The sequence below is a fragment of the Vulpes vulpes genome, chromosome 14 (genome assembly GCF_048418805.1).
Source record: "Vulpes vulpes isolate BD-2025 chromosome 14, VulVul3, whole genome shotgun sequence".
In the NCBI taxonomy this organism is placed as follows: domain Eukaryota; kingdom Metazoa; phylum Chordata; class Mammalia; order Carnivora; family Canidae; genus Vulpes; species Vulpes vulpes.
Window position 1 is genome coordinate 80,727,481 of NC_132793.1, and position 26,500 is coordinate 80,753,980.

At 42.0% G+C, this 26,500-nt stretch overlaps 1 protein-coding gene across 3 annotated transcripts in view; it reads left to right on the plus strand.

The window, feature by feature from the left end:
* Nucleotides 1-26,500, plus strand: part of OCA2 (OCA2 melanosomal transmembrane protein) — a 391,444-nt gene that overhangs the window by 262,988 nt on the left and 101,956 nt on the right. For all 3 annotated transcript variants that reach the window (XM_025982265.2, XM_072737021.1, XM_072737020.1), the window contains 2 exons: nucleotides 264-368; nucleotides 19,615-19,708. In XM_025982265.2, the coding sequence (XP_025838050.1) occupies nucleotides 264-368; nucleotides 19,615-19,708 (199 nt within the window). The remainder of the gene's footprint in view (nucleotides 1-263; nucleotides 369-19,614; nucleotides 19,709-26,500) is intronic.

Here is a 26,500-nt window from a genome sequence, read left to right on the forward strand (position 1 = left end):
CGCCCCAGGAGCTAATTGGCTTGGGTATAGCTGGGAATCACTCTTCCCAGTTTCCTGGAGACCTAGCTGAGGCTCCTAATATTAGCCAGGAAAGCCCAGGCTGGTCCTGTTTGCACATCTGGGACTGCCTTGGTCTTCTCCTTTGTGAAAGGAAGGACTGACAGCTCTGTGAGCCTCACATGTCCTACCATCACATCTGCAGTATGTGTGATTTATCAATGCCACTGTGATACATAGCACTGCTATTATCTGCTCCCTTCCAGATGGTCCCAGAGGATCGGCGCCTCGCAACTGCCATCATCCTGGTGGTCTGGGTGTCAGCCATTGCATCTTCCTTGATTGACAACATCCCATTCACTGCAACCATGGTGAGTTGCACTCTTCCTCCATGTTACGAGGACCTGACTTTCAGCCTGGACATGACCTGGGCTCACTCTTCCTTCCAGAGGAAGCAGAGAATGAACCTTGTCCCCTTGCTGCACTCATAGCTATGGTAGAAAGGTGGCAAAGCTTGGGTCCAGCTGGGCCAGGGGTGCTTAGTCCATACTGCAGGCTGGAATCCATGGGCCTGCAGTGGGCAGTGTATCAATGCCACTGTGAGTCAAACTAGTTGTTTCAGGGTTAGTCAACTGAAAGCTACCATACCTCATGGAAAAGACTGTCTGTTTTTTTTTTTTTTCTTTTTTTAAAAAAAATGTAAGACACCAAAGACAGGCTGGTTGAAGGCAAACATGAATTATTCCCCATGAATACAGAAGCCACCCATGTGTGGCTTCTTGCACTTGGCTTGGGCAGGATTTTGAGTTCTTTGTGTGGTCCTGACTGCAGCTGAGATTGGGATACACATTGAAGGCCTTATACAAGGCTGGCAAGCCCTGTTTCTGCTGTGTCTTCTGCCATCACTGATAGGTGTTGGGCAGAATTGTGAATCCCTGGTGTGGCAATGTAAAGGCAGGAATGGGGGCTTGCATACAGGAACTGGGAGTCCTGTCATGAACACCTGAGGTCCCAGGTATGCTAAGCATGAGTGAACATTCCTCATGACTGGACTCTGGACAGGGGAATTTTCTCTGTTCTTGTGACCTTGACAGCCCAACCATACCCCTGCTCAACAGCCTGTGCAAGGAGGCTCCTGGCAGTGAGGAGTAGGGCAATGCTCTCTCTCACAGGACCTTAGGCTGACCTGACACTCAGTGTCACTCACTCATTGCTGGGATCACAGTGTCTGCAGGTTGACACTCAAGTTACCTAGCTATTATTCTTCCATGGCCTGGACTTGTTAATTTTGAGCTAATTCTGTGGCTGTTATTATTTTGTCATGAAGTACTGAATTAGAGAAGTTGTACAGAAGTTGTTGAATGTCCTGGTTTGTACTCAGCAGGCACTATCATGACTGTGACTGTGATTCTGTGGCCCCACAGAGCGCCAAGGGCTGCAGCATTTCTCAAGCAGACTAAGGCAGCTCGGCCCTGGGCTTCTGACATGCCAATTCAGCTTGTATGTGCCTTCTATTCTCAGATGAGGTGGTCCCCAGAAGACACAGTTGTGTGCGAACCCATGAGGCCACACAGTGTGGCCACAGTAAACCTTGATCAGTCCCGAGGGGTCTGCATGTTCAGGAAGTTGCTACACCCTGCCTCCTGGGAGGCTTCTAGTTTCAGGACCCAGATCCTGTCTGGGAGTAGATGAGAGGGTACCTATTGTTAGAAATTTTGGCTCCTCCATTTTCTAAAAATATGACATTTTCAATGTTTTCATTTTAACAATTAATTTTAACTTACCTAAAATTTAAATTTAAAAAATCGAGAGAATCACAGAGGATAATATAATATCTGTATGCTCACCACCACAAAATGGGGAAGTTAAAACATTGTATTCTCTTTGCTTGGGTTTTCTTGTTTATTTTTAAGAAATAAAGTATTATATAGATGAACATGACATTCTCTGTTCCTTCCCTTAACCTCTAGGATTGTGTCCCTTCTTCCCTGTGCTGAGGGGACTACCCTAATGCATCTGGGGCATATCCATTCATGTGATAGCACACTATGGAAGGTAACAAGGGAAAAATCTTGGTTTATGTGAATCAACATGGACAGACACCAAATGCTGAGAGACTGAAAATACAGCTATTGCACAAATTGGCGTGCAGCTTTCTAAAACTCCCAAATCTCTGTTCTATGACTCAGCAGGTATCCACAGTAGCTGCATCAGAGGAGAACATGGAGAGTCATCCAGGTTTTCACCTTAGTCTGGAGGGCCCAAACAGGTCTGGTTTCTGGGTTGGATTTTAGGTTTGTGAGATTCCCATATTCTCAGCTTTGCTGTTTTCCTGGAGGCTAACCAAGGAGACCTAAGAAAATTCTGTGGAAGTACTATTAGGTCAAAACAGGGGTAGAGATAGGTTTGCCTGCTTGTGGCCATTATATATGCAGTGAAAACATTGGAGCTGCAACCCATGTCCCCACTGCCTAGCATGCAGAGGACAGCCTGTGTTTCAGCCAAACTTCATTCTGCTGTGAGAACACACTCTGGCCAAAGTCATTCCCCAGGTCAACAGGATACATGTCCATGGAAATTTTAACATGTATGAAAATGTAACTAAAAAGGGTCAGAAATGTGACAGATACATTCAGCATTTCCAATGACGAGGAATGCTGGTAGACGTGATAGTGGGGAGACTGAGGTTGTGTCTGACAAGGCTGTGAGGCATCTACTCAAAGTTTCTTTAGAGAATTATGAGCATGATTCCAATATTTCAAGTCAGTGAGTTGGAGAGACAAAACAAAGTCCATCTTTTCCTGGGTGATGTCTTCTCCCCAGAGTGTGTCTTTGGGTTGGCGATCATTCCTTCAGTATTCATACTGTCAGCTGTGAGCTGAACTCAGCAAGTAGGAAACACTATTCACATTTGTTCGTGACATTTCTCTTCTTCCATCGGTCAGAGAGAACACCAAATAATTCAGGAAATGCAGAAGACTTAATTTCTAACAGGCAGGATCATGCTATTGAATTTTTACTAATCTCAAGTATACAGGGTCGAAAAAACTAGGTTGTAGATGGGCTCTTTAATTTGGATTTTTAATTTGGCTGGGTGGAGCTTCACTGAAAATTACAACAAAGCACAGCTGGGTTTTGAAGAGCACCCCAGGGTTTTTATGGGATTAGCTTTGCTTCTTTAAATTTTCCTTATTCCATGGGCTCTCCCCTTCATTTTAACTTTTGCTTATTTTTAATGGTAATACTATTAAACAATATTTAACATTATTAGGTCAACTTAATATTGATACTGCATCATTATTTAGGGCAATCAGAATAGACATGGAGCCTCTGAAGGAGGAAGCGTGAAGCCCCCTCTCTCCTCTTACTCTGTGTCACTGTTACTTGCTTGGGGCAGAGTGGGACCCAAAGGGGAGGCACTGGGGGTTTTGGATGGTGACTACCCATCAACTGGTTTGGAAATATTTCCTTTTTGTTTTGTCTTTAATTTTTAATTAATTAACTAATTAATTAATTGGTAAGTAGGCTCCACATCCAGCATAGAGCCCACTGTGGGGCTTGAACTTATGACTGTGAGAGGTAATACCTGAGCTGAGATCACGAGTCATATACACTTAATAGACTGAGCCAATCAGGAACCCCTTTAATTTTTATTTTTTTAATTGAAGTATAGCTAACAGTGTTCTATTAGCTTATGCAATATAACAATTCAACAATTCTATACACATTGTTCAGTGCTTATCACTTGAAGTGTATTCTCTCTTTTTTTTTTTTTTAGTATAGTTGACACACAATGTTACATTAGTTTCAGGTGTACAACATAGTGATTTGACAAGTTTACACATTATGCTGTGTTCACCACAAGTGTAACTACCATCAGTCCTAACATATTTCTGTTATTATATCACTAACTGTATCCTTTATGCTGTGCCTTCTATTTCAGTGATTTATTCATTCCATAACAATAGCCAGTATCTCTCACTCCCCTTCACCCATTTTGCCCAACCCCTTCTCCTCCCCTCTGGCAACCATCAGTTAATTCTCTGTATTTGTAAGTCTGATTCTACTTTTTGTCTTTTTTTCTTTTGTTGTTGTTTTTTTGGGGGGATTCCATTTATAGTGAAATCATATGGTATTGTCTTTCTTAGCCTTAATGAATATTTCCATACTATGTAATCCCATTGACATCTGTGCCTCACCTTTCTTCCCCTTCCTGTCTACTGTTGACAAGGAGCTGCAGGAGCCAAGGTGAACTCAGACCTGTTTTCATAGGCAGTTTTCTCAGGTCCCCAGTACGTTGTACTAGAGACTATTGGAAACCTGCAATACATTGCTGATGACTGAGAATTCCCTGACAGCCTTTCTCCATTTAAATCTTTTCAGCCTCATTTGCTTGAACAGGAAGAATTCTTAGGCTATTTTCAAGTTAAAATGTGATTATTCTTGTCCTGGATGTTGATTTCAAAGGATGGTAATTTATGCACATAATTTTGTGGGTTGTCTCTGACTTCTTGGATCCTCATCATTATCTGTATTATCATTCAGGCTTGGTGTGGAAGTCAGTTTTTCATGGCTTGTTCTCATCTACCTTCTTCCTGTAGGTCTTTGTCATCTCCTCCTTGCTACCTGCTAGGACAGAGGGCAGACTGCCATAACCCTTGACAAAGAAAATGCTTTTTCGGGGCGGTAAAAGTCAGAAGCATTTCACATGTGCTTTTGTTGTTTATATAGCCTCATTTTGTTTTTGCTTATCCTGTCTTAAAACACCCAGGATCAAAATTATGTGCAGGGTTGAACCTCGTCCAGCAGATTGCAGTTAGGTTTAATAACATGAGCACTTAAAAAAAAAGAACATAAGCATTTGTAGCAATTAACAGTTCAGGTTCTGGAGAAGGTGGGTCTGGGCTTGAATCCCAGCTCTATCATTGTACAAGCTGAGACTGCACTGGGTTAGAGAAACAAAAGTGACAGCAGCAGAGAGATGCTGTTTCCCCTTTAGGTTGGCAGAGCTTCTGCAGTTTAATCACTGTGGTACTGGCAGGCTGTCAGGTTGCAAGTCAGCCCCTTGGGGTAGTGCCCAACTTCTTTGGGAGGGGCTCCCCTACTTCCTAAAGAGAATGGCCTTTGAGAGGCCCTGCAGTGCCCAGGCTGAGGGTCCTTCACCTTCCATGACTTGAAGACTGGCCACTACAGTGCCGGATCCTAGCTCCATGACACTCCACAAAAATCAAGTGGCACATGTGGGGCACCAATACCCTCAGAGAAGATGGATCACAGCATGTCCCAGAGACATAGGAAAACAAACAGAAATTATAAGAACACTCAGGGAGGTTTTAAGCATTGAACAAAAAATACTTTCTGGAACTAAAACCTATGACTTTTTAAAAAATATTGAATAATTAATTGAAGAAAAGTCAGTGTTGGACCTGAGTGAGTGGATTTGAAGCCAAGTGAAAGTGCTAACTAAAAGTACAGAGCAAAAGTACAAAGGAATAGAATCATGAAAAAAGATAGGATTTGGTGAGACCCAGGAGACCTAGCATGGTAATGATAAGAGTTCCAGGAAGAAGAAAAGGAATGCATTACATTGACAATGTGCAGCCTCTCCATCTCAAGTGGAGTCTGGGTGTCAGCAGCCTTGGAGCCAAGATGCATGTCTTGGCTACCCAGACTACCAATTCAGAACCTGCACATGGACAAGATGTGACCACCTGCACATGTGCACTGGAGATGTGCTGGTCTGGTCCAAGGCCCCATCTGGGGGTGTTTCCCTACCACTATAAATATGAACCTGCCACTGCAAAACTACAATTCCACCCCCTCCATTCTCAGGATCTCCTGTAAAGATGCAAACTGTCCTTGGTATTTACCTGGGGCACTTGTTAAATTGCATACAAAAGGAATCCAGCCAGGAGTGGGTAATTCTTCAGAGGCCCAAGCATGTTCCCATCTAACAGAGATGGCTGGGACAAATCTCTAGATTGAGTGTCCAAATTTAATGTCTCACCTGGGGACAGTTGGCAGGTATCAGCAGCAAAATGAGAAATCAGCAAGAGTGTTAGCTGGGGCTAAGTGAACACTGACCCCCAGTGGTGGTGGGTTTAAGGAAGGCAGGTGGTAGGTACAGGGAGGATTGGTGTGGTGAGTAGAGGGAGAGCAGGTGTGCTGGGCACAGGGAGTGGTAGATGCAGAAAGGGAACGTGATATGGGCTTAGAGAGAGAGCAAGGTACTCTGGGTCAGAGGGAGGGCAATACCTGTCTGGTTGTGATGCATCGTCTCCCTACAAGGAAGTAGGCTTAGTGTGTGAACTTACTTGATTAAAAAGAAAAAAAAGCAGGTATCACTATATTTCTCTGAAAAATTCTCAACTCTCGAATGTTGACAGTAAATTCAAATTTCAAAAATGATCCTGCTGGCTTCTGCTGTTTACATTCTTTCACAGAATAGCCTCTCCTCTTGGAGCCCACTGTGTGATATTACACAGGGATGTACTAGAGCAGCTGTCCACCTGAAAGTGCCATGCCTGCCCCTTTGCATTGCCTCATGTCCCAGGGCAGCCCCTTGCCCTGTTGTTGGCTACCTGGGCCACCTCATGCCCTCTCTGGGCATCTTGTGCCATGCATTTCTTTCACCCCTGTAAGGGACAGCCTAGCCAGCCTCCCTTTGTTAATTCTCCTGCTACTCTGTCAGGAGCCATCCTTCCTAGGGTCCTGGATCAGAGGCCCATTGTAGGCGTTAAAGGTCAGGCAGCAAGGCATGTGTCCTGCTCAGATATATGAAAAAGAGCTTTATATGTGTTTTTGGATGAAGTAATATTGCAATATTTGAATATAAGTGTATAGACTTAAAAAATGATGGAATGCTTTTGTTTAATAATGTCAACATATGCTAGCAATTACATTCTGGGGAACTACTTTTTTTTAATTGGAGTTCAGTTTGCCAACATACAGCATAACACCAGTTCTCATCCTGCCAAGTGCCCCCCTCAGGGCCCATCCCCCAGTCACCCCAACCCCCCACCCACCTCCCTTTCCACTACCCCTTGTTTGTTTCCCAGAGTTAGGTGTCTCTCATGTTTTGTCATCTTGGGAACTATTTTAAATTAGGATGACAAACTTTACATATTAACTTAAAATATATGAGCTAGCCACTCCCCCCCCCCCCCCCAGAACTCCTTGTAGGCATAGCTGAGGTGAACAAGTCAGCAGTGGGCACTCAGCTGGTCTTTTTTGTACAGAGCCGTGTGTGGGGATGTTGCAAGTAACATTGCATGGGGTGAGGTGATGGCTGTCCTAGGATGACTCTGTAGCAATATCAAGAAGATAATTGTTTTTTGCAGACCCAAAACCAAACTAGAAGTCTCAGGGGAATGTAGAGCATCTTGGCTTGGCATACCAGGCAGTGTGTGTAGGCCTAGTAGGCATCCCAAATGGGCCCTGGAGTAGGCAGCAGTCCAACCTCACCTGCATTCCTTCCTGTGTAAAGGATCTCTGGGGCTCAACTGGGAGCAGTCCAAGCAGAACCTTTCCCAACAACTGCATGATTTTCAATATCCACTGGGCCATGATTCAGGAACCATCCCTCCTCCCTCTCTTTGCATGGACCCTAGGACATCCATTATTTAGGACTGAAAGCAGCTCACTTTGACAATGTATGGAAGATCTGGAAATTGATTCCCTTAATACTACCCATGTGCTTTAGCTCCCTTAAAGTCTTTGTGTACCTGCAAAGGGAAATATAACTCAGTTCTGGACCCTGCCCTAGGGTTTGTTGTTGTTGATAACTTTGTTACTCAAGTCAACAGCCCTTCCAGCTGACCCACCCTCCTCTAGACTCTCTTTCCTCTTTAAACACCTACCTGTCATGGCTATTATTATTTCTGTGTATTAATTCTTATCTCCCTTGCCTCTATTTGGCTTCACGGTCATTGGCAAAGCACTACCCATGACCAGGATAAGCCTGTCTCCTGCCTCCCCACCCTACATGCACAGACAATGGAGAGAGCAGCAAGCACCTGCATTGCCATCTTGCCTCCCAGCCACAGCACTTCCCTCATGATTCCTTACTGCTGCCAGCCACACAACTTCTCCCTGGGCCTCATCTGCCCATGACTCTTGACTCTTTTCTCTTCTTGAGCCTCCAGCGCCCTGCCCTCCCCTTCCTTCCTCACAGTTGATGACCTTGCTTCCCCTTTGTGACAAGATAAAAGCAGTCATATGGGAGGTTTTACAAGTAATGACCACTGTGGCTGCCCAGTGCATCCTACCTTCCTTCCAGTTAAATGGAAGGGATTCCTAGTCTCAGTGGAGGCCAGCCCCGCTACCTGGCCCCAAAGCCACAGTTCTTTCCTACATAATTTATTTCTCACTCTCTACTACATCATCCTCATCAGGTTCTAAACATGCTGCCATCTCTCCCTCAGTGAGCCATGCGTCTCTATGGCTCTCTTCCCTTTCCTCTACTTCCTTTAACAACCAACTCTGTGAAAGCACCGTCTATCCTTGCACCCTCATCTTGTTGTAATCCCTCTTCATTTTTCTCTTGACCCCACTGCAAGACCTCATGGTATTCACCCTTGTGAGAAATCCAAGTGATGCTCCTGGTTCTCTTCTAACCTGGCCTGTCAGCAGCACTTGGTAGAGGCAGCCTCTCTTCTCCTTGTGATCCTTTTCCTGTTTGGCTCCTCAAGGTTCTCCTCCTACCCATGCAGCCGCTCCTCTTTGGTCTCCTTCCACAGGTCTTCTTCACCTTTCAGCTCCCAAATACTGGGCTCAGTTCTGACCACTTCATTCTCTAGACTCATTGCAAGTGGTCTCATACAAGCTCAAGCTCTAAATTCCACTCTACTCCTTGGCTTCTCTGCAGATCCTGGGGTCAGGTATCCAATTGCCCCTCTCACCTCTCCACCTGATTCTGTGCTTCCCCAATCCTCCTCACTTCCATTAAAATTTCATTTTCTCAGTTTCTCAGGACCCCAAATCTTAGAACCAGACTGAGCCCTTGCATGTTTTTAACAGCATACAGCCAGCTGCCCTTTGAAGCTTCCTAATATGGCCAATTCCCATAGTCTTCACCACTGCCCCCAGATCCTAGCCAACATTCCCCACTTGTGTATTGCAGTCACCTCCAAATTGTTTTGTTTCTACTCTCACTCCACCCTTAAGTGTCCATTCTTCCCTGAGGAGTCCCATTACACTCAGCACAATTCAGTCTTGGAGTGCCTACAAGCTTTCCAATCTGATCACCATCACCTCTGATTTCACTTCCTATCATTCTTCCCTTTATCCACTTAGCTCCAGCTACACTGGCCTCCCTAGCTTTCCTTGGATGTGTCAAGCAAACTCCTGCCTTAGGGCTTTCGTACTTCCTATTCTTTCTGCCTGAGATTTTTTACACAGATCATTAGGAGCTTGGTCTTGCCCCCCTTTTATTAAGTTTTTAAAAAATATTGCCCAGTGCAAAAGTGATACCCCCTCATCTCCTTTTTGCTTTTTAATCCAAAGCACTTAATACCACCTAACATTGTGTATTTTACTTGTTTTGATCTGTTTAGTTGTTTAATGTTTATTTTTAAATCAAATTATACATTCATATAGTTTAAAGTGCTAAATCAGTCTAGAATACTTATTTTAAAAATAGCCCTTTTGTATAACTTTTATCTCATTTCTTTCTTGTGGAAAACTTTATCATCATTTGCTGCTTTTTAATTTTATTTTTTGTTTCTTGAATGATACTATCTGTGTATCTGCTCCTTTTGTGGCTTTGTCTCTTTTGCCAGAACCCTAGCATCTTTCCATGTGTATCATGTTTGGAGAGGCAATGGCTTCCTTAAGTTCAGGCATTTGGTGCCAGATTTCATAAAGAATATTGGTCTATAGTTTTCTTGTAACGTCTTTGCCTGGCTTTGGTATCAAGGTAATGCTCACTTTATAGAATGTAAAGAAGTATTGCATTCACTTCAGGTTTGGGGATAGTTTGAGAAGGATTGGTGTTAATTTTTCAGTAAATATATCTTTTAGGGATCCCTGGGTGGCTCAGCAGTTGAGCGTCTGCCTTAGGCTCAGGATGTGATCCTGGGATCTGGAATCAAGTCCCACATCTGGCTCCTTGCAGGAAGCCTGCTTCTCCCTCTGCCTCTCTCTGTGTGTGTCTCTCATGAGTCCCACCTGATGCGGGACTCAATCCCAGGACCCTGGGATCAAGACCTGGGTCAAAGGCAAAGGCTCAACCACTGAGCCATCCAGGTACCCCTCATTAAATATTTTTAATTTAAAACATTAAAGCATTTCTTAAATGTTTTGTAAAATTCACCAATTTGGAAGTGTTCTCTCCCCTTCAGTATTTTGGCAGACTTTGAGAAGGATTAGCATTAATTCTTGAAATCTTTGGTAGAATTCACCAGTGAAACCATATGGTCTTGAGTTTTTTTCTTTTTGAAGACTTTTCTTTATTGATTCAATCTCCTTACTAAAGGGCAGCCAGTGTGGCTCAGCAGTTTAGCGCTGCCTTCAGCCCAGGGCCTGATCCTGGAGACTCGCGATCGAGTCCCATGTCAGGCTCCCTGGATGGGGTCTGCTTCTCCCTCTGCCTCTCTCTGTCTCTCTCTCTGTCTCTCTCTCTGTCTCTCTGTCTCTCATGAATAAATAAATAAACTCTTTAAAAAAATATCCTTACTAAATATGAGTCTATGCAGATTCTCTATTTCTTTGTGATTCAGTCTTGGCAGGTTGTATGTTTCAAGAAATTTATCCATGTCTTCTCGGTTGTCTAATTTGTTGTCATATAACTGTTCATGGTAGTCTCTTACAATCCTACGCACGTCTGTGGTTTCAGTTGTGATGTTTCCTTTTCTATTCTTATTTATTTGAATCTTATTTTTTCTAAGTCTAGTTAAAGGTTTGTCCATTTTATTTATCTTTTCAAAAAAGTGGATCTTAGTTTCATTGATATTATATATATATATATACACATATATATATACACACACATATTTAAATGTACCTATATCACAGTATACATCTTTTAATCTTGTGTATCCTTTAATAGATTGTTGTTGGTATAGTTATTTTTAATACTTTTGTCTTTTAACCTTTATACCAGAGTTAAGTGATTCACATTCCACCATTTATAGTATTAGAGTATTCTGAATTTGACTCTATACTTACATTTACCAGTGAGTTTTATACTTTCATTTGTGTTTGTGTTACTAATGAGTAACTTTTCAGCTTGAAGTACTTTCTTTGGCATTTCTTGCAAGGTGGGCTAATGGTGATGAACTTCCTTAGTGTCTGTCTGGGGAAATCTTTATTTTTTTCTTCATTTCGGAAGTACTGCTTTGCTGGCTGCTTTGCCAACATTCTTGGTTGGCAGTATTTTTCTTTCAACATTTTGAATATTCTTTTGTGGACTGCAAGGTTTCTGCTGAGAAATCCATTGATGGCCTTATAGGATTCCCTTGTATGAGAGAAATTATTTTCTCTTGCTGCTTTTTGAATTCTTTGTTTTGATTTTAGGCATTTTAATTATAATGTGTCTTAGAGAAGAATAGGTGGATTAAAATTTTTGGGTGATCTGTTAGTTTCATGAACTTGGGTATCCAGATCTCTCCCCAGCTTTAGGAAGTTCTTAGCGAATCTGAGAAACCACCAAGGAGCCCACACCGATGCAAGCGCACGAGGGTTTATTAGCAAGCTCAAGCTTGGGTCCTAGTATACCCAACACAGCGGGGCAGGGACTTGGACCCTGAGGCTAAGAGGCGTAATACCTTTATAGGGGTCAGTGGCCAATGGGATTGTAACATACGCAGAAAGTTGCACAGTCATGTCGGTCCACACACAGGTGGCCATTGAATTACATCTTACCCTATAGTATCCATTTGGGCTGGCCTATTATTTTGCTCAGAATTGGTGTGCAGTTTTGGCGGGCACAAGTCGGGGTTACATTGTTATGAGCTGATTTCTGATAAGGTTGTGCTCAGCGGATTGACTAGGGTGGGGCAGCGCCTTAAGCAATAAGCAGGTCCTGTGGGGGTCATACAGGAGGTGGCAGGTGCAGCACAAAATGGAGTTTGTCCTGCTCTGCTTGTCCAAGGGTAGGGGATTTTTGTTAAATTTCCTGGGTCCCACAGCCACTCCTTTCTACCTCCCTTTTTCTGGGACTCCAAAGATACATAGATTGTTTCCCTTGATGGTATACCATAAGTTTCATAGGCTTTCTTCATTTCTTTTCATTCTTTTATTTTTTTCTCATCTGGGTGATTTAAAATGATTTGTCTTTGAGTACCATGATTATTTGTTCTGCTTGGTCCAGTTTGCTCTTAAAGATCTCTATTGAATTCTTCAGCTAAGTCATTGTACTCTCCAGCTTCAAAATTTCTATTTCATTCTTTTAATATTTTATTTCTCTTTGTTGAACTGTTTGTTCTAGTTTTGCTTTTCTGTTTTTGTTAAGTTGTTTGTTCCCTTATAGCCCTCTGAGCATTTTTAGAACAATTATTTTGAATTCTGTGTCATACAATTCCTGGATCTCTATTTCTTTGGCATCAGCTGCTGAAAATTTACCATGTTTCTTTGGAATTTTCAGATCCCTCTAGACTTGTGTAGGTTTGTGTGCATTTGAAAAAGCAGTCACTTCTTCCAGACTTAATGGACTGAGTAAGGAAAGACCTTTACCTACAGGTAGGGACAAGCTGGACTGTGCTACTATACCTGGGTATAGTGGTGGAGGGCATGAAGTGTGGGGTCAGTGGAAGCTCTGGTTCTGGAGTGTATGGTGAATTATTGGTTCATTCAGCCTGCTGAAGTCCACAACATTGACACTATCACTGTGTGATTCTTGGTGACTACCGTGGGTGGTCTACAGAGGCTACAAATGCTTTTGTGGTCCTCAGCATTGCCTCTATGTTTTTGTGGCTAGGGGCCAGGGTTGGCAGAATTGGTGGTTGGAACTGATTATGTGCACACACTTTGTTGCAGGGGGCAGCTGCAGGTGCCTGTGTGGTGGCAAGGACTAGTTGCAAATACACACATAGTGGTAGGGGTCAGGACCAGCAGTGAGGGGTGGGGCCAACTGAAGTTGCCCTGCTGTTATAGAGGCTCTGGTTGTCTGTGTGTGCTACCATGGCTGCTTGTTCTTGTCAGAGGTACACAACAGTAGAGGCTAGCTTTAGGAGGTGGGTAGGGGCATGTGGGTAGATAGCTGGAAGGGCTACCTGCAGGTGAGCCCAGTGGTACAGGCCACTAACAGGAGATAGGACCAATGTGGACTCACAAGAAGCTATGTGGGGCCTTGGCTATTGGTATGCACTACTGTGGCTGCAGGATCTTGTCATGGGTGTGCACATGGCAGTGAAAGTCAGTGACACATGTCAGACTAAAAATACAGAGTAGACAGCTGGAGGGGTTACTGAGCACATACACAGAGGTGAGGGTCAGCAGCAGGGGTCTAGGCTTGTGTCTTGCATTTGCACAACTGCAGCAGCCTGGGCTGGCTACTGATGCAGTTTCTGGGCTGTGGGTGAGGCTAGCATAGAGAAAGTGAGGAGGGATTCAGGTGGCTGGTGTCAGGAAACACAAATACCTAGGGGGCAAAAACTGATAAATCTGCAGAGGGTTTGCAGCAACCATGCTGGCCAGTGGTGTCTTCAGTGGTAAAAGCTACCAGGGTCATCTGCAGACCAGGTCACTGGGAACTGCTGTCTGTCCTGCTGTGTAGCTGATACTGGCAGGCCCTGGTTTTCTTCCTTGTTCATAGCCATGTCTGTAGATCTCAGGTTTGCCAGGTCTCTGGATGGGGTGAAACTGAAGTACGTCCTCATGTGGCGTCCAGAAAGTCTAGGGAAGTAGGTTGCTCAACTGTTTGTCGAGAACTGAGCATTTTGAGTATTATCTTGTAATACCCTTTAGATTTAATTCTCCCACTCCTCAGGGATTGCTAAATCTTGCTCATTGAAAGGCTGGAGCCTTTCATTTCTGACTTTTCCTAACTTTTTTTTTTTTTTTTTTTGCTAAGTGTGCATTTCTTGTGAGTGGCCATTGACGTTTCTCTTCTGTTATCTCTACAATAAACCAGTATTTTGAAAAATAATTTCTTAAGTGTTTGGCTCACAAAGTTGGGCAGGGGGTGGGGGACCAAATAGTTTCATGAAATCTCCTGGAAACTGCTTAATCCCTCAGGGATTAAAACAGTGGCCAGTATCTGTGCCGATCTCTCAGGGTTTAAAAGCAGTAATCGGTAATTAACACACAAACCCAGTTTTTGGAGGACAAGATCCTTATTGTCTGCCTTGCTAGCAGGAAGTTACACATAAATGTGGTTTTCTGCCACAGGGCTGGGAGTATGGCGAATGATAACCAGTATAAGAAAGGCAAAATTAAACAGCTTCTTCTTAATCTCTTCCCTGGCTCCTGCAAGTGTTGGTTCACAATCCAGATTTCCAAAATAATTAAAGGCATACCTCAGAGACATTGTGGATTTGATTCTGGACCACACAACAAAGCAGATATTGAATCAAATGCATTTTTTGTTTTTTCAGTGCACATAAATGTTATGTTTACCCCATTGTATATTGTAGCTTATTAAGTATGTGATAGCATTATCTCTAAAAAAAAAACAATGTACATTCCTTAATTTAAAAATACTTAGGGACCCCTGGGTGACTCTGGAATTCCGGGATGAGTTCTGCATTGGGCTCCCTGTGGGGTGCTTGCTTCACCCTCTGCCTATGTCTCTTCCCCGGCCCCTCTGTGTGTCTTGTGAATAAATAAAATCTTTGTAAAAATACTTAATTACTAAAAATGCTAACCAGCATCTGAGCTTTCAGTGAGTCATAATCTTTTTTGCTGGTAGAGGAAATTACCTACATTTTGGTGGCTGCTGACTGATCAGGGTGATAGTTGCTGAACGTTGGGGCAGCTGTGGCAATTTCTTAAAACAAGAAATCAATGAAGTCTGACATATCAATGGACTTTTCCTTTCATGAACAATTTCTCTGTAGTGTGTGATGCTCTTTGATAGCATTTTAGCCACAGTAGAGCATCTTTCAAAATTGGAGTCAGTCCTCTCAAACTCTGCTGCTGCTTTATCAACTAAATGTATGTAATATTCTAAGTCCTTTGTTGTCATTTCAACACTCTTTACAACCTTTTCACCAGTAGATTCCATCTCTGGAAACCATTTACTCTGCTTATCAGTAAGAAATAATTTCTCATCTGTTTAAATTTCATCATGAGGTTGTAACAATTCAGTCACATCTTCTGATTTTAGTTCTCTTGCTGTCTCTACCCCATCTGCAGTTACTTCCTCTATTGAAGTCTTGAACCCCTCAAGATCCATAAAGGCTGGGACAGCTTCTTCCAAACTCCTGTTCATGTTGATATTTGGACCTCTTCCCATGAGTCATGAATATTCTTAATGGCATCTGGAATGGTGAATCCTTTCCAGAAGGTTTTCAATTGACTTTGCTCAGAGCCATCAGAGTAATCACTATCTATGGCAGTTATGGTTTTAAAAGATGGTTTTCTTAAACAGTAAGACTTAAAAGTTGAAATGATTTATTGATCTATGGGCTACAGAATGGATGTTGTGTTAGTAGTCATATGTACAATATTAATCTCATTGTACATCTCCATCAGAGCTTTTGAGTGACCAGGTGCATTGTTCATGAACAGTAATATTTTGAAATAAATCTTTCATTTTCTGAGTAGTAGGTCTTGACATATTCACTAAATAATTTTGTAAACAAATGTGCTATCACCCAGGCTTTGCTATTCCATTTACAGAGCACAGGCAGAGTAGATTTAGCATAATTCTTAAGAGCCCTAGGATTTTTAGAATAGTAAATGAACATTGGCTTCAACTTAAAGTCACCAGATGCATTACGCTGTAGGAAGAGAGTTAGTCTGTCTTTTCAGCTTTGAAGGCAGGCATTGGGTTTTCCTTTCTACCTATAAAAGTCCTAAATGGTGTCTTCTTCCAGTAGAAGGCTGTATTGTCTACATTAAAAATCTATTCCTTAGTGTATTCACCTTCATTAATTATCTGAGCCAAATTTTCTTTTTTTTTTTTAACATTTTATTTATTCATGAGAGAGACACAGAGAGAGAGAGGGGGGCAGAGACACAGGCAGAGGGAGAAGCAGGCTCCATGCCCGAAGCCCGATGTGGGACTCCATCCTGAGACTCCAGGATGAAACCCTGGGCCAAAGGCAGGCGCTGAACCACTGAGCCAACCAGGGAGCCCCTAGCTTTTGGTTTAAAGTGAGAGATGTGCAACTCTTCACTTGAACACTTAGAGGCCACTATAGGGTTATTATTTGACCTAATTTCAATATTATTCTGTCTTAAAAATTGGGGAGGCCTGAGGAAAAGGAGAGAGATGGGAGAATAGCTGGTTAGTGGAACAATCAGAACACACACAACATTTATCAATTAAGTGTACCATCTTATATGGATGTGGTAGGTCTTGGTGCCCCAAAGCAATTACAATAGTAACATCAAAAAGATCACTGACCACAGGCCACCATAACACAAATAATAATGAAAAAGTTTGAAATATTGTGCAAATTACCAAAATGTGACACAGAGACCCAAGGTGAGCAAATAGTGTTGGAGAAATGGCCTGCCAATTGACTTACTCCATGCAGGGGTGTCACAGACCTTCAACTTATATATAAAAAAAAAGCAGTATCTGTGAAGCACCATAAAATGCAATAAAGAAGGTTTGCCTGTATTGTTTTTTTTTTAATTTTTATTTATTTATGATAGTCACAGAGAGAGAGAGAGGCAGAGACATAGGCAGAGGGAGAAGCAGGCTCCATGCACCGGGAGCCCGACGTGGGATTCGATCCCGGGTCTCCAGGATCGCGCCCTGGGCCAAAGGCAGGCGCCAAACCACTGCACCACCCAGGGATCCCGGTTTGCCTGTATTGTAATGGATTGAATTGTATCTCCCCAAAAGTTAGGTTAAAGTCCTAATCCCAGGTTCCTGAAATTGTGACCTTATTTGGAAATTGAGTCTTTATAGAAATAGTGAAGTTAAAATTAGTTCATTAGGATGGACTCTAATACAATATGACTGGTGTTCTTACTAAAAGGGGGAATTTGGAAGCATAAGCAGGCATGCAAAGAAGGAAGAACATATGAAGACACATAAAGAGAATCTGGCCATGTCAACTGGAGTGAGGCACCTATAAGCAAGGATTATTGGGAAGCACCAGAAACTACATGAGGCTGCAAGGATCTTCTAGAGTTGCCAGGGAAAGCATGGTCCTGCTAACAGGATTTCAGACTTCTGGTCTTTGTAACTGTGAGACAATGTGTTGCTGTTGTTTCAAGCTACTTGGTTATGGCAGCCCTAGGAAATTGATAATAGTTACTTCAGACAGTTGCTGACTTCAATAATTGTTTGGGTGGAATGGTGGATGGATTTCTGGAGCTTCCTACTCTGCCGTCCTCTATGACATCCTATTTATTTATTTATTTATTTATTTATTTATTTATTTATTTACTCTGATATAAGCTCTATGAGGACACGGAATTTTGTCTCTTATGTGAACTCTTACGTAGACATAGCATTAACAGACAAATACTGCAGCAGTAGGTCACTTATTATTGAATGCTTTAAGACACAAAGGAACGTGGACAAGTCAATATGGTCCCACCCTGGTGGAGAAGTGAGGCGTGTGTTAAATGTGATGATGGAAGTAAGTTCACCATAATGTGATATAAAGCATCAGCCACTTTGGGAAAGCCAGGGGAGGTTCCAGAAGACAGATGGCCAGTGCTGTGTTAGTTTGTGCTTTGTTTACTCCTCCAAAGAGCCAAAACTTCAAGTTTGAAACTCTCTGTGACAGCATTTGGGTTCATCATGAGACAACAAAAGCAAAGATTGAAACATGCAATGAATATTGCTCAGGGCCCCTGTGCCAGGAGTTTCTGTGTCTGCATCAGAGAGATTTCCCAGGATGTTTTCTCTTCCAATAAATATTAGGGGCGGGGGAAACATGAGCTTTTTAAAATGCTCCTTGTGACCCAACAAATATTAAGGGCTCTTTCTCAGACCTTATAAGGCAATTCTGGATACTTGTAAGCAGAGCTGGCAGAGCAACATGTGCAGTAGGCTGGTAGAGAGGAGTGTGTGCAGCAGGTGCATAGGTCTGCATGTTGCCTGCAGCCTGCCGGTCAGTCTCTGCTGGGGCAGATGGGATCTCCTCAATGTGTCCTTCCTCTGGGGCCCCCATAGGGCAGCAGTATTTCCTAGGGCATACTTTTCTCATGGCCGAACCTGAAGCTCCAGAGTAGCTTGCAATAACATGGGATGCTTTTTTCTAGTCCACTTACCTTTCATTGGTCAAAGCCCAGTGTCAGTGGGGTGGGGAAGTGGATCCTTTTGCCCCATTGGGGCCACTGCAGAGGCATGCATGTGAAGTCCTACTGCAGGGATAAAGAACTAGGGAGTGATCCAATTTTCCTAATTAAACAATTAGGCATTACTTTTTATGATGTCAAGTGACCTGCTCTCCAGCAGAGCATAGTTCTGCTGTCCTTTGATTCTCTACAGCAAATGAAATCATATGTCATATATCCTCACATTGGTTTCTGCTTTCTGCTTTTGACTTTGGGAAATCCTTTCTGAATGGGTTACCATTGGAACCCTCCTCACCTGCTCTTTAGAGATGTACACACAAGGCCCTGGGGCAGCAGATTCAATGGTCCTTCCGTAACATCTTGTCTTGTTTGCTGCCCTGAGGAACCTAGCAGTGGCAATATGGACCAACATCCCCCCCAAGCCAGCTGGAAGCAGGCCTCCTGGCTACATCCTCCCCCTGGCTACATTCTCCTACATTAGCAACATGATCCACAAGGGGACATGCTTTTGGAACACAAATTCCTTACAGAAACCTCACAGCTGCTGCATGTTTCTTTGATAACAATAATATGAAATTCATCTTTGTCAGAAAGGTACACTGGATCCTAGCATGATTTACTAGAGTACTACTTTCTAGTTATTGAATCTGATACCTATTATCATATGAACATCAGCAGGGTTGGGAAGACTGCACAGAGAGCAGTGCTGAGAAGTGGTTTAGCACATGGTTACCATTGTGCAGTTTGGAATCAGAGAACTGTGCTCAGGTTCCAGTCTGATCACTTATAAGATATGTTTCTCTCCATACCTTGATTTCCCCATCTATCGATTGAAGGATGACAAATAGACCTGAGGGATGTTTGAGGATTAAATAACATGATATGTGCGTGGAGTTAGTATAAGACTTGGTCCACTGCAAGGCTAAGAAATGTTGGTTAGATGGTAAGAGTCATGGTCTCAGCCACTAGAGGTTCTACAGGACTTTATGCCACTTAGGATCCACAACAGAAGTTAGGGCAGTTGAGGAAAATCAGGATTAGCTAGTTGGTCATATGGCTGGAAACAAAAACATCTCCGTGGACTCAAACTCAAGGTTCTGTGGATTCTGAAGTTTACTTTGTTTTCCTGTTGAACATCCTATGCTTCTTACAGTTTGATGAAAAAGTGCTTTAGATTTTGTAAATCAATCACATTAGGGAAACTCTTCTGGGTTTCCATGTATTTGACTGTAGTGTTCCTTTCCTTTACAGATTCCTGTGCTCCTGAACCTCATCCAAGACCCTGAGGTCAGCCTGCCTGCACCACCGCTCATATATGCCCTGGCCCTTGGAGCCTGCCTGGGAGGTAAGGGGGTGTGATGCATTCACAGAAGTTACCTCAAAGTGGTGGTTTATACATGGTGGTTTACATGAAGGTAAATTAAGGAGAGTTTGGATGATTTCCTGAGTCAAAAGCCATCTTCAGCTTTTACTGAAGCAATTCTAGAGCTCTTCTATTCCTCTGTAAGCTTGTCACTTCCCGCCCTCTGCAGAACTTCCCCTGACATTCTAAGACTGCAGCCTGAGGATGATCATTACTGAAATCTCAAAGTGAATGTGCTCCCACGTTGCACCCATACTTCACCCACACAGATGTGGCTTGTGTTTAGAAACAGATTTTGAATCAGAAACCATCTTCAGTGCAGTTTCTTATTTCCTCCATAAAGGGTTGGGGGGGAAGATGAATCAGTAAATAAAAATCTAGAGACTCTAACTTAAGACTAAGAAAAAGGATGAAAGATTGTTCTTTTTTGGACAGGGGAATTGTCCTTTAGAGAATTTAAGAAGTAAATTAGTGAAAGTATCAAAAGAGACTAACCTCTGGTAAGCAAACAAGGGTTTTGATAATCTTTTGAGGGAGCTTGTGTTAGAGTCCTGCTCATATTTAGGAGGCATAATCACCGTAGGGAACACAAGAGGATTTTGGAGAATCTTAGATAAACACACCAGATACATTTAAAGTTTTTATTCTTATATCCAGGCATGCTTAGGTAATCCAGCTTGCTTCATTTTTTGATTACTCTCTGACTATGAAATCAATAACTCTCTGTTTAGTTTATCTCTTTGTTTATAAAGGGGGATTAATATAATTCAGTGAAGTTGCTATGATTTCTGGAGGGAGCTAATTCATTTAATTCAGCAACTTAGACTTCGATTACTTATGAGACTATAGATCTGGTAAAATGCCCCCATTTAAGCATTAACCCCAGGAGAAGCAATAACTGTATTCACAGCTACATTTAACATCAGTGATAGAAACAGAATCTAGGGGCACCTGGAAATATGTCTGTTATGTGGGGCTTTGTTCATTAAACCTTACTAAGCATCTGCTGTAACCTGAATTCTGCTTTTGAGTGGGGAGATAGTGACCTAAGCTAAGGTTACACCTGAAACAGATGTGTCCTCTCATGGAGGAATGCACAGAGTACTTAGAGGTCCCAGACAGAGCCTAGAGGGAATCTCAGGGAAAGTCCTCCAGAGAGGAAAGCCTTGAGCTGGGTCTCAAAAGGTGAGAAGCCTCTTGGGCTAGTGCTGATTCCCCAGAACATGTAGAATGAATGTGGGTGGGATTATCAAGGACAGTAGTTAACATAGACCATTTACATGACTAATAACCTAAAATACATATAAATGCCTTTTGACTGAGGCACCTTTGAAAGCAGGGATTCAGCTGTAATGAATAATAAATGTATTAAGGCTTTGAATCTTTTTAACCTAGTAACTCTGGTCATTGAGTGACACTTGTTCCTGGATTGCAGATGCCCAGTTGTGCTGAGTGTTAACTTTACACTTACTCTGTAAGGGATCCTCTTTCATCGACTCAGAGTTTGGAATTACTTTTTTAAAAATTGTGGTAAAATGTACATGGCACACAATGTACAATTTAACTATTTTTAAGGATGTACAACATAAGCAGCCATTGGAGAAATGTAAATTAAAACTACAGTAAGATATCATCACATATCTGTAAGAATGGCTAAAATAAAAAAATAGCAAAAACACCAAGTATTGACAAGGATGTGGGGAAACTGGGTCACTTATACACTTATCATTGGAGCTATAGAGTGGTCCCATCACTCTGGAGAATGGTTTGGCAGTGTTTTAAAAAACGTAACCTGCAACTACCATAAAACCCAGCAATTGTACAACTGGGCATTTATTCTAGAGAAATGAAAACTTATGTTAACTCAAAACCTACGTAAAAATGTTGATTTGTGATAGCCAAAAAGTAGAAATAAACCAGATGTCCTTCAATAGTAAATGACTAAAAAAACTGTGGTACATCCCTACCACGGAATGCCACTTGACAGTAAAAAGAAATTATGAATTGACACACATAGTAACCTTAATGGATCTCCAGGAAATTATATGGAGTGAAAAAAAAGTCAATATCAAAAGATTACAGTCTGTCTGATTACATTTATATGATATTGAAGAGATACAGTTGTAGAAAAGCAGAATAGATTAGTGATTAGTGGGGGTTAAGTACAGGGCAAGGTGGAAGGAAGTGTGTCCAGCTGTAAAAGGGCCATAGGAGAGATCATTTTGGTGATGAAAATGTTCTGTATATTGACCATCAATGTCACTGTTCTGATTGTGATATAGTACTATGATTTTGAATTACCTTACCATTGAAGGAAACTGGTAAGTGATACATGGGATCTCTTTATATTATTCTTCATAACTTCATGTGAATATACAGTTACCTCAAATAAAACTTCAGTTGCAATAATAGAAAAAGGAAAAGGCAGAGGGAAGAATGTTCTTATTGATTAAATCCATAATTACTAAACTAATTAAATATGGATAGATAGGCTGACTGAAAAATAAAGTCAAGGAAATAAACAATAAATTACAGAAGAAAAATAAAACACAAAATAATTCATTATGAGAAATCCAATATTTGACTTCTAAGAAAAATCTCAGGAAAGACACTGAAATGAAGGAAGGAATTTATCCAAACAATAATAGAAGTGAATTTTCCTGAGTAGAAGCAGCACATGAGTGGATACATACCTAATGCCATCTTTGTGAAATTTTGGAACTTTATGGAGGCTTAGAAACCTGCCTAATGTCATACAAGTAGTAAATCTTAAAGCTGGGAATCTAGCAGCCCAGCTCCAGAGTTTGTTGGCTAAGGTCTCTTTACGTTGAGAACAAGAAATTAGAAATACTAGGTTTAGCAAAAAATGGTACAAAAATAGTGTTCAAATTTGGAGCAAATTAAAATGAAACATGACCTTAAGCAAATGATAGAACATAGGAAATGAGACTTGATTGGCCCATGGTCCTGGTAGATAGTAAATGGTCTTGGCCTTACAGGGGTTGCATTTACATAGTCTGGATGGTATAAATGTTGCTGACTGAGTTTCCCAGTTGGAATGAACCCACATCCAACCTTGGAAGTCTTAGCTACTTGTAAAATATGCTATGGTTGTTAATTTCCTTGACTATCAAGCTTTTCTATTTTATTTGTTGCCATATCCATGTTTTAGTTGTATTAAAAATAAATTTTAAAGATAATTTAAATATCTACTGATTAAAACATAGAGAACAAATAAAAATGAAGACTACTTTAGGTCCATGCATGTTGTCTTTTCAAAGTTACCTAGGGATTGTGGACAATCCGGGAGACATGTGGCTGCATTAAAACCTGTTGCTTCCCTTTGGTCATATTCAGATCTCGAGTGACAGGTGTTTCTTCCACTTACCAAAGGGATTTCCAGCATAGAGTTAATTTTTATGTTTCCTGTCAAGTGGGAAATTATCAGTGGTCTGAGAGCATGGCATATTTGATCCAACTTGGACTGGCTGATAAAGGATGTTAAATTGGAGATTCTTTATAAATTTATAAAATATCCATCAAAAATGAGACATAGTTTTGAAAATGTTGTTTTGTCTCTAGATCCATATATCATCTTTCCATGTAGGACTATCCAGACATGCCAAGACAGGCAACAGCTGTTCACATGCACATACCAAAACCTATTTGCTCCTCTATAAATGGAAGCAGGAAAGGAGGCCTGAGCCTCATTAGTGACACCTAGGGCTTTTTTCTCCTTACCACATGGAACACATGCCATTTGTGGAGTACCATAAGAAAGTCTGGTAGCATCTTATTAAATTGCTACAACAACCATTGACATTTGAATAGTACCCTCATATTTTTAATCAGGAAAGGTGGTGACTATCCTCATTTTATTCAGAGGTTACTGACTCACCTACATCTCTTCCCCAGTGATGATAAAGCAGGGGTAGCCAGGTGCATTCTGCTCCTTGCCAAAGTCATTTGGAGTCAAGGAGACATGAGGGAGTTATTCTGTGGGGATAGAGGGGCTTCTGGTAATGATTTCCCTGAGCCTGAGAACAAATCTTAGGCAAGAGAGTGGTCCTGCTTCTTTCTCCGGATACTGTCTTCTGTCATGTGGTAATGAGATGCCTGAAGCCCTTTCCAGACTGAGTGTGGGGCCAAGTCTGAGTGTTGATGAGTGGAAGAGCATACAAGTGGAGATAACTGGTCCTGAAAAACACCACTGAACCCTGCAACTAATAATGAGTCTTGACTTGCCTGTCAGAGGAGATAAGCTCTCTGTATTACCAACATCATACTGTTTCTAATCTTCCTTTCTCATGACCAAAAACAGCTTAATCAATATAACAGAGCTGATCAGTGATCACTCTTGGTTACATGGTTTAGCAGAGTTGAGACTTTCATGGAGGTCTTCAGAATCCAAATCTAGCATTCTTTCTACTCTACCTGTTGATATACTCTGTTTCTAATACACTTGTGCAGGGCCCGTTGTCTGGCTAACCCAACACTGCTCCTACCCTCTTCTCTCTTGTGTCCCTCTACTGTTAATAGTTGCTCTGGTAGCTCATCTGCACTGTTTGTCTCATTTTGCTGACCAAGAAGATATGAGGGAAATCTGTTTGGGAGCCTCTAAACATAGATTTTACCCTTTTGATAAAAATGTATTGATACCGTTTCTTCTCCATACTTCCTACCTTAAATATGACCATGAAACCATCTGTGATGAGTGGGAGAGGCCAAGAAAATTGTGAAGACCCACTTGTGAAATTACTTATGACACTGATCTGATGCTTGGCAGCCCTCTGTCCCTAGGCTTCTTGTTACATGGGAGGAGATTATTTTCCATTGTGTATAAATCACTGTTATCCAGGTTTTCTGATACATATAGCTGAAAGCTTTCTTAAAAAAATCAGCCATCCAAAAGAATGAAATTTACAATTTGCAATGACGTGGATAGAACTAAAGGGTGTTGTGCTAACTGAAATAAGTCAGAGAAAGACAAATGCCATTTGATTTCACTCATATGTGGAATTTAAGAAATAAGACAGATGAGCAGGGGAAGGGAAGGAAAAATAAAATAAGATGAAAATGGAGAGGGAGCCAAACCATAAGAGATGCTGAACTCTGGAAATGAACTGAGGCTTTCTGGAGGGAAGGTGAATGAGGGGGATGAGGTAATTGAGTGATGGGTATTAAGGAGGGCACTTGGTGTAATGAGCACTGAGTGTCATATGCAACTGAAAATCACTAAATTCTGCCCCTGAAATTAAAAATATAGTATATGTTAATTAATTGAATTGAAATAAAGAATTTTTAAGAAAGAAACAGTAATCAGTGAGACTTAATAGGTAATAGGTACCACTTCCCAGGTTATGAGGTATTCAGGATGCTGAATGACTTCCTGCAAAGGGGTGATTGAAAGGCAAATCTGGGGAAGGATCTCAGGCTATGAGGCCATATCCCAGTGCAGAAAAGGCTTTTGGAGGAATAGCAATCTCCATCGTGCCATCTGTGTTATATTCCTGAAAAGGTGGCTAGGAGTCAGATATACAAAAGCTGAACAACTGCCTTACTGAGAGAAGTCAGTCCAGCCCTTGCTCATTTCTCTGCCTCATATTCTTTCTAAGGAAAGATTTTGAGCCATGGGGCTCTTCACTCTACCCCTCTCTCCAGCCCTCTTCATCATGCAGCCAGAAGACCAAGATTCTATCCCTTTCCTTAGATCTTTGAAAATCTCCCATTCCATTTCCCGGATCCAGAAGTGCTCAGGAACAAATTTACCTACTGAGCCAGTGTCCCCTGGCAACAGGCAGGAAATAGAAAGGGGCTTTCATTTTCTGACAAGTGGTCTGTTGCAGTTGAGGAATTCATACCAATTACAGTATGACAAGATACTATTGATCCAGGCAATAGGATTTTAACTGGAAATAAGGGGCTATTTTTTTCAATCATTAATCCCTAACAGGAGAGAAGAAAAGTGTTGCTTTTTAGTTTTAGAGTTCACACAGGTTGCTGAATGTACCCTGGGCCATGTGTTAAGCTCCATGCTATCCAGAAGCAGGGCTTACCATGTCAAGTTCTGGAGTAGCAGTGCTTGGAGATTACAGGGAAAACACCACCCAGGCACTGAGGTACATGCTCTGCAATGGAGGCTGGCAGGACAGGACCATCTGAGGATCATGGGCATTCCTGTAGGGATAGCTTTGGCAGACTTTGGGAAATAATTGCAGGGAAGGATGGCTCACCAAGGTGTGGAACCTCATTAGCAGGTCTCCTTACTGATAGCAGGAGCCAGCTGGCTGGCAGGTTGAAGGGATGGATATGTTGGTGTGACAGAACCAAAAAGAGGCTGAGTGAGGCCATCATTGCTGTGGAATTTGTACATTATGACCTTCTTAAGACCTTCAGACAACCTGCATGACTGTCTACAGAAAGGCCTTGGGCCTATGTCATGCACATTGAGCTTTTCCCTCTCTGATCCTCCTCTGGAGTCAAAACAGCTGGCTCTAGTCCTGGGCTCATTACTTCCCAGCCCCAACATTTCACCATGTTGCCTTTCTGTGCCTTAGTTTCTTCATAGGGACACTGGGGACCCTAGGGGTCATGGGGAAGATGAGGTACCACACCTTTAGAATATTTTCCTCAGGAGACACTGAGCAGACATCTGGTCTTGTCATTCTTTTTTTTTTTTTTTTTTTTTGGTCTTGTCATTCTCAAATTGTTCTCTAGCAGAACTCACTCCACACTGAGGCCTGCATATGTCCCCTTGCCTTGTTGAAGCTGGCT